The 12,124-nt window shown below is 37.0% G+C and overlaps 1 protein-coding gene across 1 annotated transcript in view; it reads right to left on the reverse strand.

Moving 5' to 3' along the window:
- LOC126980177 (serine/threonine-protein kinase BRSK2) overlaps positions 1–8,617 on the reverse strand; it is a 69,971-nt gene extending 61,354 nt beyond the window's left edge. Inside the window, exons 1-2 of the mRNA XM_050829778.1 lie at positions 8,342–8,617; positions 1,337–1,486 (exon numbers count right to left, since the gene is read on the reverse strand). Coding sequence (XP_050685735.1) covers positions 1,337–1,427 — 91 coding nt within the window. The 5' untranslated portion in view covers positions 1,428–1,486; positions 8,342–8,617. The remainder of the gene's footprint in view (positions 1–1,336; positions 1,487–8,341) is intronic.
- Between the last annotated feature and the right edge of the window lie 3,507 nt (positions 8,618–12,124).

Consider the following 12,124-nt stretch of genomic DNA (forward strand, 5'->3'; position numbering starts at 1 on the left):
CGTCGATAAGGTTATTGGGACAGAAAAGTCAACGATTTTTATCTCAAGTAAGAGATAGACTGAATATTGGGAACGGCCGTTACTGTATTGTGGTATGGTTATGGTTGATAAAGGGGCTTTAGTGCAGTTCCTTGCAGCCCACTTTCACTGCAACAATTTTTTTTATTTTTTTATGATAATAAGGGGCGAGACGAGCAGGATGTTCAGCTGATGGTAATTGATACGCCATGCCCATTACATTGCAGTGCCGCTCAGGATTCTCAAAAAACCCAAATTCTGAGCGGCACTACAATTGCGCTCGTCACCTTGAGGCCTATAAGATGTTAAGCCTCATTTGCCCAGTAATTTCACTAGCTACGGCGCCCTTCAGACCGAAACACAGTAATGATTACACATTACTGCTTCTCGGCAGAAATAGGCGCCGTTGTGGTACCCATAATCTAGCCGGCTTCCTGTGAAAAGGAGCCACCCACTGGTGAATGTGGTCTATTGTGATAGCCACTGTTATTGGTGGATTGATGCATCTACTGTTCTCAATAACTCAAAAAATATTGTGTTTATATTTTGACTTACACGTGTAAGCCTTTAGTTTTTACGTTTGAGCATTTCTGTTGTGTCACTTTGCATACATATATTGTAATTGAAATTTGTAAATGTAATGTAAATTGCATAAAAAATAAGAACTTGTAACTCCTAATCTGTTTTGAAAAGAGCAACCTTAGAGTTTCTTGCTTTTCTTCTCTGAGGAAAACTGCCTTCCGAATGATGTTTCATAAAAATTACATATTTCAAGTGTAATATGATTTACCTATGAAATAAAAATATATTTGGTTTGATTTATTGAGTGATTATTTTCATTAATGACGTTCTATACATATAGATAAATCACGTCACATAAAATCAAAGCCGAAACATGCCACAAATTACACCATAAAAAGCTCCGAAGTTTATATCTATACATTGCCGCATTTACTTCAGTTGTTTAAAATGTTCTTGGTTAATAAGCAGCAATGTAAAACATTTATTCAGTTCAGGTTTGTTTCAGACAGTGACAGATAACGACTAAGGAGAAAAGTGTGCTTACATTGTCTCAGCACACTTTTGCTGTTCAACTAACAGACTGCCAATGACATGTTCTTATATGTGTATAGAACATCATTGCTTTTCATGAATAGGTATTATATTATCTTTTGCATGAATTTGAATAATAAATGTTCTTCACAAAGAGATGCCACAAAATAAAATATATTTTTGATCTAACTGTCACTAAGAATGCACTTTCCGTACTGACAGATAGACTACTGTAGGCACTCAGTATATTTTATAGGTTACGTACCCGTTTGTCCCTTTCCCAGCGTCTTTTCCAGTCTGAAGGGGCCCACATATTGGTACGCCTCCGTCACTGTACTACTTCCGCTGCCCTCCATCTTGTGTTACCGGCGCATAGCTCTCACTGTTACGTCATATCCTGGACGGCCATTTTGATCTGTAATTTAAAATATGAAATCAACAGTCTGTGCATGCGCCGCTCGGTCGCATAATTCATTAAAGTGTTTGCATTATTGTATTTTGTCTTTAGTATTATATATTCTTTAGTCATTAGTGTAGTGGAGGTAACTTATTTATGAATATTCTTTAGATTATAATTTGTATAGTTATATTATACTGCTTCCCCGGGGCTAAGGCTAAGGCCTTTTTAGAAGTGGGAGAGTCACGCAGGCGTCTTATGACGACAGCAAAATCAGGACAGACTCATCCGGGATAATAACCACACTCGCACAGAATACCGGCGTGAAATAGCGGCCTGGTGCCGCTATGTTTCGCATAGGTTAATGTCGAGGACCGAAGGATATTTGAGGAGTTAAGCGGCAAATCGCCCGTGCGAAATCGAAACACGTTGTCAAAATCGGCGAGCAGCTTTCCAGTAACCCGACCGGAACACGTAAGTTCTAGTCGTTGTCGAAAGCTGCTCTTGGTAACTTTAGCCGTCCCTGCCGCCGTTGCACATGAGGAATGGCAACCCGAACCATACTGCAAAAGATAAAGCACATCTTTTGTGCGCTCTTTTTGCCTCCAACTCGACTTTTGACGTCAACGGAAAAACACTGCCGACCCTCCCGCGGTGTCAAATCTCTATGCCTGAAGTACAGTTCAGACAGAAAACTGTTCTGCGAGCTCTGTTTTGGTTGCAAGTCAGGAAGTCGAGCCGGCCGGATGTCGCTTCTCCAGTCGTGCTTAGAAAGTGTACCCCTGAGTTGACGCTGGTGCTAACTCCTTTATTCCGGCACTACTATTCAAAAGGCGTAGTCCCTGAAGTCGGCCCTTGTCCATACGATCCAAAAACAAAAGGAGATAGTTCGGATCCGGCAAACTACAGGTCAATTGCTATTACCTCCTTGCTCTCCAAAATCACGGAGACCATAATTAACCCGCCAGATCTTGGTATACCAAGAAGGTCAAGTTGATCAACGACCGACAGTACGGCTTTCGCCATGGTCGGTCTGCAGGAGATCGTCTGGTATACCTAGCACATAGATGGGCGGCGGCTATTGAAATCAAGGGGAAAGCCTGGCAGTTAGCCTGGATATAGCAAAGGCCTTTGATCGTGTATGGCACAAGGCGCTCCTCTCAAAACTTCCATCATTTGGGCTTCCCGAGAGTTATTGCTCGAACCCGAAGCCCGTAAATTGAACCTTAACCAATTTACCCCCAGAAGACTCAAGGTTGCGCGTTTATCACTAAAAAAAACCCGATTTGTCGTATCACCGCTCTTCATCAACACATTCGACCGCGTGCAACGCAGAGCTGCTCGAATTGTCGGGGACCCCGCGCTGTGTGAACGGCTGGATCACTTGGCATTGCGTAGAGACGTCGCTTCATTGTGTTCCGAAGAGCTGTTAAACCTGATTCCTGCCGCCGGATTCCACCTCCGCACGACACGTCACAAGTTAGGATATCATCCCCACCTTCCGGATTTGTGGCGGTCCTCCACAGCACGGTTTTCAAGGAGCTTTCTTCCACGTACTACAAGCTGTGGAATGCGCTTGCTTGTGCGGTGTTTCCGGAACGATACGACATTACGGGTACCTCCAAAAAAAGCGCGTACACCCTCTTAAAAGGCTGGCAACGCTCCTGTGATTCCTTTGTTGTTGAAAGAGAATGTGGGCGGCGGTGATCACTTAACACCAGGTGTACGCTCGTTTGTCCACCTATTCCATAAAAAAGTTATTTCTTTTTAGGGGTTTCTGTGATTCAGCAAAGCCAAATTGGCTTTGAAAAAACTGGGAGTCATAAATAGAGCACCGCAATATTTCATATATATATTATGGGGTATTGCTGTCGTGTCTGGTCATGCGCGCCCCAGTATCAGCTCGAACCATTTGAACGCATGTAAAGCAGAGCTGCTCGAATTGACGGGGACCTGGGGGAGTCACACTTGAATTGAAAAAATTCAAGCATAGACTAAATAATATATAAGACAAGTTAGAAAAAGAAAGCGATTCTATTATTACTGTCTCCGATTTTGAACTACCTCTTAGTATATTGAATATTAAACCACTATCTAACGCACACACTGACATTTACACAATTTAATTGGTTGCGCTGGTTGACATTGTTAGCTATTGCTTGGTGACGTTGTTAGCTATTGCTGGTTGAGATTTTTACCTATAGCTGGTTGAGATTGTTAGCTATTGCTGGATGACATTGTTAGCTATTGCTGGGTGAGATTGTTAGCTAAAGCTGAATGACATTCTTAGTTATTAATGGATGACAATGTTAGCTATTTCTGGTTGAGATGTTAGCTAGTTCTGGTTGACATTGTTAACTATTTCTGGTTGAGATGTTAGCTATTTCTGGTTGACATTGTTAGCTATTGCTGACTGAGATGTTAGCTATTGATTTATTACGCATTATCGGGCTGTCAGTTCGTCTATACGGTAGTATATTAAAAGAGTATAGTCGTAAGAATATGTTACTATATAAAGGGCGAAACATCTTAGAAATTCCGTCAAAGCCTTACGCTTAAAGCACTCTTGGCCTAATTATTACGGCGACGAATTCTTTAGACATTAATACTTGGAGAAATTACTTTCATGGATTGTGACTTATTAAATATCTCACATGGCTCGTAATTTGGCTTCATAATGTTCCATAATAAAGAAATAAAAAAAAAACGTGTGGCACTCGGGGACTGCCGCGGTATAGCTATTGCATAGCATTTTTTATCAACTTATGCAATTATAATTATTTATTTATTTTATTTATGCAGTATTTTTTTTTTTGATAAAATTAATTTAAAAAAAAGCAAGCGGGAAGTGAGTAAAATTAAACTTGCAAGATTTGATTACAGACAGACAACGGGACAGCTGAAACTAAATAAAAATGCTTGTCATAATAATAAAAATTAAAAAAACGTGATAAAAAAATAAGAAACCCCAGGCTCGAACCTTCTGCACAAAAAGCATACGTGATAACCGCTGTTCCACGGCAACTGTAATGATAGCGGCAAAATATCTATATTGATCTAGTAAGTAAGTGTTAGGTTATTTTCGTTACGGAATTTCTGGATTCGGTCTCCACGCTCAAGGCCCGCGATAGAAGCTATACAATAGCTTAAAAAAACGTAACAGAGTAAAAACTGTAACCTGAATTTTTTTATAAAAGAATACTTGCTGGGTACAAATAAATACTGAAGCGAAAAAGTACTTTATAATTTTTTATTTGTATATGTGTGGCGGTGATGGCCAAGTCGGAAACTATGAAACTTAGAGGAATGACGTGAAAGGAGTCATGCCCTCGATTTATAAGACTCCAATATTTAGTTTTTTGAATATTCTTGAACTTTTGACAGTTTCCCAGAAACCGGCTATTCAAAATAATATGCGAAGGGCATCATTATATTGAACCCTGAGGATGTTAAAGGATCTTTATTACTAAAAATGAAGTCAAGAAGAAAAATTGCTTTTCATATCTCACTTTTACCTTACTAATAAGTTGCCCCACATGGTTTTCATTTACTCCAATGCATAAGTTTATACGTCTCTCTAAAAACCTTACTGCATTTGATACCATGACAGAATTTATCCTCGATAGAATATCAACAAGAAAAGTAAGATTCCGAATAAAAAGTTTGAATAGGACTTTTCTTCTGTGTAAAAATAATAACACATAAAATTTGGTATTTCCCTTCATTTTTAATAATACGTTTCTTTGCAAAGATTGATCCTTATCAGTAACAGGGTCCAATGGTTACTTATTATTAAGATTTCTATGATTGGTTCAATAATACATTATTTTTTGGAAAAATCGTTTGAAAAAGTTCAAGAAATATTAAAAAACTAAATATGTAGTTATTGGTTTATTACAATTCGAGGGTATGACTCCTGTCACGACTTTCCTCTAAATCTCGTAATCGTAGTTTCACCACACTGTATAATACAAAGCATGAATATTAACTAGAGGTCGGTACAACACACAGACTACAAAATATTATCCCGCTGAAGCAGCTTGTACTTAAAGAAAAATAATATATGACTTTATAACTGTACAACAGCGGTCCCTGGCTTTAGCCGTTTTCACAATGGACGGTAAAGATGTACGACACACGACACGACAATGATTAGTAAAAAAATAAAAAGTACTTAAAACATCTTTGCGATGTGCAGGAAGTGGGAAGAGTCGTACGGTGAGTATCCCAGATCATCACTCACCGAATGTAGGGAACATTCGGTGAGTGATGATTCGATAATTTTCGCTTTTACGCCTTTATTTGATATCATGAAATTTTGCAAACTTCTGTCAAGAACCGAACAGAAAAAGATATAGAGTATATTTCATGCCGAAATTTTAAGAGGTCCCAAAAGAGAACGTTACAAATTTAACGCGGCAAAAATCGGGCGTAAAAGCTAGTTAAACATCAAAACCAGGATAATATGATTAGGGTACCTTCAACAAAGCGCGTACACGTTTCTAAATGTCTGACAATGCTCCTGTGATTCCTCTGGTGTTGGATGAGAATATGTGGGCGAAAGAGATTACGCTCGTTTAGTTTCCAAAAAAAAATTCAACAGACAACATGGTGATTTAAATAAAACACTTTATAAAGTATTAAAACGCATGTCATTGTTACTTTGTTTTTACATTAGATTTTTGCGAAAAAGTCTCGTTTTCAAAAGAAGTGTGTTTCGAAATTCAAAAGTATTGTTAATAAGCGTCTAGACCTTGATTAGGAATTGGTCTGCGCTAAGTTCCAACTAGATACCGCGGGCGTAGTCGCAAAGTGTGGCAACTTATACTACGCCCAAGTGGGCGAACACGAGCCAGTCTCAAACAATGTGTGACGTTGATGTGCCACATGTTCTGTTAAGCTAAAGACACTGGGATCACATATACATGGGGCACACTAAAAGGTTTGCACTTCTAGCTATTTAGAACTATTTGATTTTCAAATGTTATATTTTTTGAAACGTTACAACCTTCTTAGTAATAAAAAGAAACAATTGGCGGGAAATCATTTGTCAATATCATCACACATCAAAGTTCTGCGTACGCAACGAAAATGGAATTAAGTTGAAAAGATTTTAGAGCGATGATTTTTTATGATTTTAAACGTTCTTTCACTCCGCAAGACTGTGCCGCTGGGCCTTAAAATGCTTTTGGGAGAGAAGCACCTTGCTTGAGCACCGTGAGGCGATGGTGTGCTGAATTTAAGAGAGGTCGGGTTTGTTTACATGACGAATTTCGTGAAGGGCGTCCTTCAATTGCCCTCAACGAAAATGACGAGGCTACTGTTAAGCGGCTAATTGAAGAAAACCCACAGGTAATCCGCACCTATTAGAAAATTCGAGGACTATTGGGGATTGGTATGAGCCAAATTCAGAAAATTGTACCCAAAGAATTTAAAGGTCGGAAACTTTTTTGTCATTAGATCCCGTGACATTGTCGCGAGTTTCTTGCGCCCAGGTCAGAGGCAGTCTCTTTTGAATGGGTGGTAGATTTTGACGTTCAATAAGTGATTTTAAATCCTATTTTGAATAAAAATATTTGAATTTGAATTTGTCACAGGAGACGAAACGTGAATTTATTGTTTTGAACCCGAAAAAAACAGCAATCTTGTGAAAGGGGAAACGGGGTTTGAAAATGAGAACAGGCCAACAACAGTGAAGCAGGCGAGAAACCTTGGTAAAAAAAATGGTCGCATTTTTTTCTCAGCTACGGGTCCCATCTGCACAATTCCACTTGAAGATCAAAAGAATTTTTAAATTAATGCCGAGTGGTATTCTACCATTTGTTTACCCATGGTGTTAAAAAAAGTTCGCGAAAGACGACCAAAAAGCCGCGTTCTCCTACATCATGACAACGCTTCTTCATACACGGCCAACATAAACTAAGTAATTTTTAGCTTCCGAAAAAGTACAACTACAAAAAGTCACCCATCCTGCACATAGCCCCGACCTAGCACCCTGTGATTTCTGTATTTTCCCCAAAATCAAAGATTTTATGAGACGGTTCACTTTTACCAATTCCGAAGAGGCAGCAATCAGCACGTAGAAAACATGCCTTCAGATCTTTGGTCCTCCTGTTTTAAAAAATGGTTCAAACGCATGAAAAAATGTTTAAGATGTAAAGGAGAGTATTTATATATTGTTTTTTTAAGTTACGCAAAACTTTTAGTGTGACCTACGTATAACTAAGGAGATGGTTTTAATCTTGTTATAATTATTTATACACAAAAGTGGATGCAATGATCGCGCTGTGATAAATCCAACATAGTAATATTAAATATGGATATAGGTATATATCGTACCTACACACAGTACTAGACAAAAAATATTGATTCAATATTAGTAGGTTTTAAAATTGTAAAAGAGTATGAAATATACCTAACTACCTACGCACTTTTCATAATATGAACGAATAGATTGATTTTTATTGTCTTGTTGATAGATACATACAACAAGGCAAATGAGGTATTACCTGGAACCCAACAGTAGGTACTAACGTAAATAAATTTTACATTTTTTAACGGCTACTAGTATCATTATTTTTATTTGCCTATTTTATCACGGAACATAGAAAGTTTATATTGTTACATACATTTTGATATTATTATTAATATAGTGAATTAATTCAATCTGAATTATGTGTAAAACAGGAATTGTTCAATAATATTATTTATTTTAATAGACAGAACATTATTGTTTGAATGAAATTAATGTAAAAAGAAACGTGCACTGCTTTCGCGTCTACGTAATCGCAGTTATAAATATATTTTTTTTACTTACACAAATTGAGGTAAATACAACCACATTATAAATCCAATATAATAAAAATAGCTTACCTACTCTAAAGCTATAACATTTATTTAACAGGATACCGCATCCAACGTCGCAGAAAATCAATATAAGTTATACATTAGAAGCCCTTTAGAAACTTATTATGCACTGTAATTTTTCACACTGTATTATTATCACAACATTTTCGGGTCTAGCTAGGTATAAATGATTATTAAAAAAATATATTTTACTCCACTAGTTACATAATTACGATCGCGAAATTTTTAAACTTGTTTTTTTACTTGCGCCCCGCTCGGCATCGGTCGGGTTGTTTCGGGTTTCGGATTGGGTGAACGTCGAGCGAGTGGGGTGAGTCATTCCCCTTAGCTAGGGGTTGAATTGCGTTCCGTTTTACGAAATATTTACATCATCTTACCTCAAGCCAAAGTGTTTATATTCAATTATTTAGTTTTATATTATTTAAAGGCAAATGTATTTTTAGCCACAGTTTTAGAAGTGAAGCCAATAGAATAGTTTGCGTGTTTGGAAATCAATGTGATGAGAAGAGCCATCTAGTGGTGTACACATGGAATCGCTACAGTCAAAGTGGCCATAAAATCAACCCTCAAAAATGACGTTAGGGAATTGTTTTAACTCTCTTTTTGAAAACAAAGTTCTAACATTTATTATTTGTTTTTCTGTTTGTTTATGGCCATCAACATTTTTATATATAATATATTATTGTAATGTACCAATGTTGATATATTAAAATCATTAAAAATAACAGTGATTCTTACTAATACGTTTTATTTATATTATAGGTATTAAATTGCCGTTTTGTGCCTACTGAAAATTTCAAACATTTTTTTTCTAAAGTAAAATTTTTAATAATTTATTTCTAATCCAATTATTTACACTCGCTAACTATACGTTTATGCCATCTCAAGGCAAGGTTATTCATTACTTTGCGGTAATGTGCACCTAAACATTAAATTATGTTTCGGTCAGAAGAGTGCCGTAGCTAGTGAAATTACTGGGCAAACAAGACTTAATATGTAATGTCTCAAGGAGACGAAGGCAATTGTAGTGCCACTCAAAATTTTTGGATTTTTCAAGAATTCTGAACGGTACAATCAATTACCATCAGCTGAAAGTCCAGCTCGTCTCGTCCCTTATGATCATAAAAAAGAGCGCTCTGGGCCCCACTGGGCTGCAGATTTGATCTTTTATGTTTATATATAGAATCACTGCGAGTTCCCCATCATTGTTCGAAGTAAAGTACAATAGATATCTGCTATTATTGCTTGACCAGATCTGAGGAATTTGTATTTAATTACACCATGTCACTTTTCTATGGGAAGCTTCGTTTTAAGGTTTCTGACCTAGAGTCAGCCATTGCGTTGCTCACTTGTGATTATCGTATAGAATCCACTTTTCATCACACGGCACAATTCATGGTAGGGCAAGCTTTACCCGCCGCCGTTTTTTACTTCATCTCAAGAAACATTTCAAAATGCTTTCACAGAGTTAATGTCGAGTTAAGGTTAAATTTCTACCGCTAAACCATAAATTACCTTCCCGTGAAATGTAAAGATTATAAGGATAAAGACGTCGCTTAAAAAATTTTACCGTACAAAGAAAATATTTGACTCTTATGGTACAAACCGGCAATTTCATTACATTACAACGTACTAGGTATTCTATTTTTCAGAAGGTCGTTAGGTCTAGATTTGCTTTTGCTCCTAATCACTAAGCATCGACTTCTTGACACCTAGAACACAGATAAGTTATTAAAAACGCCTTATAAGTTTAAAAATGACTCGTAAGTAATGTTTGCATATAATCGAAATAAAGTATAAACTTTACAAAAAATATTTAAAAGAAAAATACTTGCTGTGTAGGTATTGTTGCGTAGCAACGCTGCAACGTAAATGACGAGAATTTCAAACTTCAAGAGATTGTTAATTTCAACTGCTCCGTCAGCAATACTCGTAGCTCAGCGGAAAAGTGTTTACTTTAGACGCTGTAGACCCGGGTTCGATACATCTACCAGTGTATGGATTTTTTCGGGTTTTGTTAATGGAAAAAAAAAAGTTAATGGATATTTCTAGTAAGTTCAGGATCAAATCGAACAGAAAAAAAGGGATGGAAAATGTGTAAGTAGGATAAAAATAGTTAAAAGAATTTTCTAGTACAATTTAAATTTAAAGATGGAATGGGAGAATCATTTTGAAAATCGAACAGATCCGGGGGTATATAAGCCGTACTAAGCGTGGCCTACGGCAGTTCTAGTTCTGACTCGAAAGTGTAAGGAAAGAAGAAGAAAAGAAGAAGTAGTGAAAAGTGGCAGTGTTCTAAGAAGAAGAAGATAGAAGAGACCTAGTGACTACTAGTGTTCGGTGCGGTGTGACGCGTTGAAGGTACCGCCACCCACAAGAGGAATAGCGGCAGACCGGCGAAGTGCAAGTTCGGAAAAAGTGAACGCAAATAAAGACTCGTTCCTATAAGCGGAGTATTATTTCCAATCCCTGACCTGACCCACTCCCGTGTCAGTATTCTGCAAATAATGCTTAGTCCAAAAAGTACTTTGTTAAAATTTTGTCCGAATCTATGTCCGGGAAAAACTACTAAATAGTTTTAATTCTAACTTTGCATGTACTTCAAGAGGTCGGGACTATGTCGGATATTACAAATTATCACGCTTCTTGCAGACATTGTATTTTTGCTGCATTAAACGGTCACGTGAACAACTTCGCGGGCAGCAGCTAGTTTTAAGTGTTTGTGCTTCACTGAATTTAAAAATTCATTAACATTGAACCTAATTTGAATACTTTTAAATGTTTTATTGATTACGAACTTTGGCCGCAGGGGTGTAAAACATTTTATTTATACGTCATAGGTAATATTAACTTAGCGTTATGCTTCGTTTTCATTCACATGTAGTTTAAATCAAATCATTAATTACGCAACGAAGAATCCTTTCTGTATATCCCAGCTGATATCGCGTAGTCATAAGCTTACCATCGTCGGATTTAAGACCGGTCCCATAGAAATCTGAATAAAAGGTACTAGTAGTGAGATATCTACGTTATTCCATGACTTATATAGACAAGCAGTGACATAGTAGTGATTTAGTATATATTGGAACGGAGGATTAAACACAATAAATATGGTGCATTTCAGTATCTGAAATGCACAACCTGCTATAACTCTTCCACAATACACCTACCACTACCACCAATAAACTACACCGATCGAAATATTGCATTACATTGCTATGTGTTTTATTACTAAACTGGTGTAAATAATATATATGGCGATAATTTTTCACTACTAATTTCTATACAAGTCACTCAATATCCAGAACGTTGCAAGCGTAAGTAGCGTTGTAAAGTATTTAAGTTAAGTTCTTATTTAAATTTCTATAAATGGGTGAAGAAATCTATGGACCAAAAAACAAAGAGTGTGTGTGGCGAGGCGTGTAAAAGAGAAGGGGACCTTACGTTCGCCGTTTTTCTTTGTATGTGGACAACGGGGTAGCCAACATGTTTCGATTATTTTCGACATAAATATTGCTGTGAAGTTTATTTAAGGTAGTGGAAGAATTATTTTAAAATATGGTCTCTTGGTTTTTGTTTAAGATCTGCCTAAGAGCTCATATTTTGGTTATACATATTATCCTAATAATGTAATGTTCGCGTACAAAATAAAAATTAAAAAACTTACCAAATGTTGCTAAAACCTGCGCCAATTGAAAAACAAAGAATAGCTAATGTTGAGGTACGTAGGCAGAAATAATACCGTTCAGTTATTTTTTACATTTGTAGGCGAACAGACACAGTATTTGG

This window comes from Leptidea sinapis, chromosome 5 (assembly GCF_905404315.1).
Source record: "Leptidea sinapis chromosome 5, ilLepSina1.1, whole genome shotgun sequence".
Taxonomy (NCBI): domain Eukaryota; kingdom Metazoa; phylum Arthropoda; class Insecta; order Lepidoptera; family Pieridae; genus Leptidea; species Leptidea sinapis.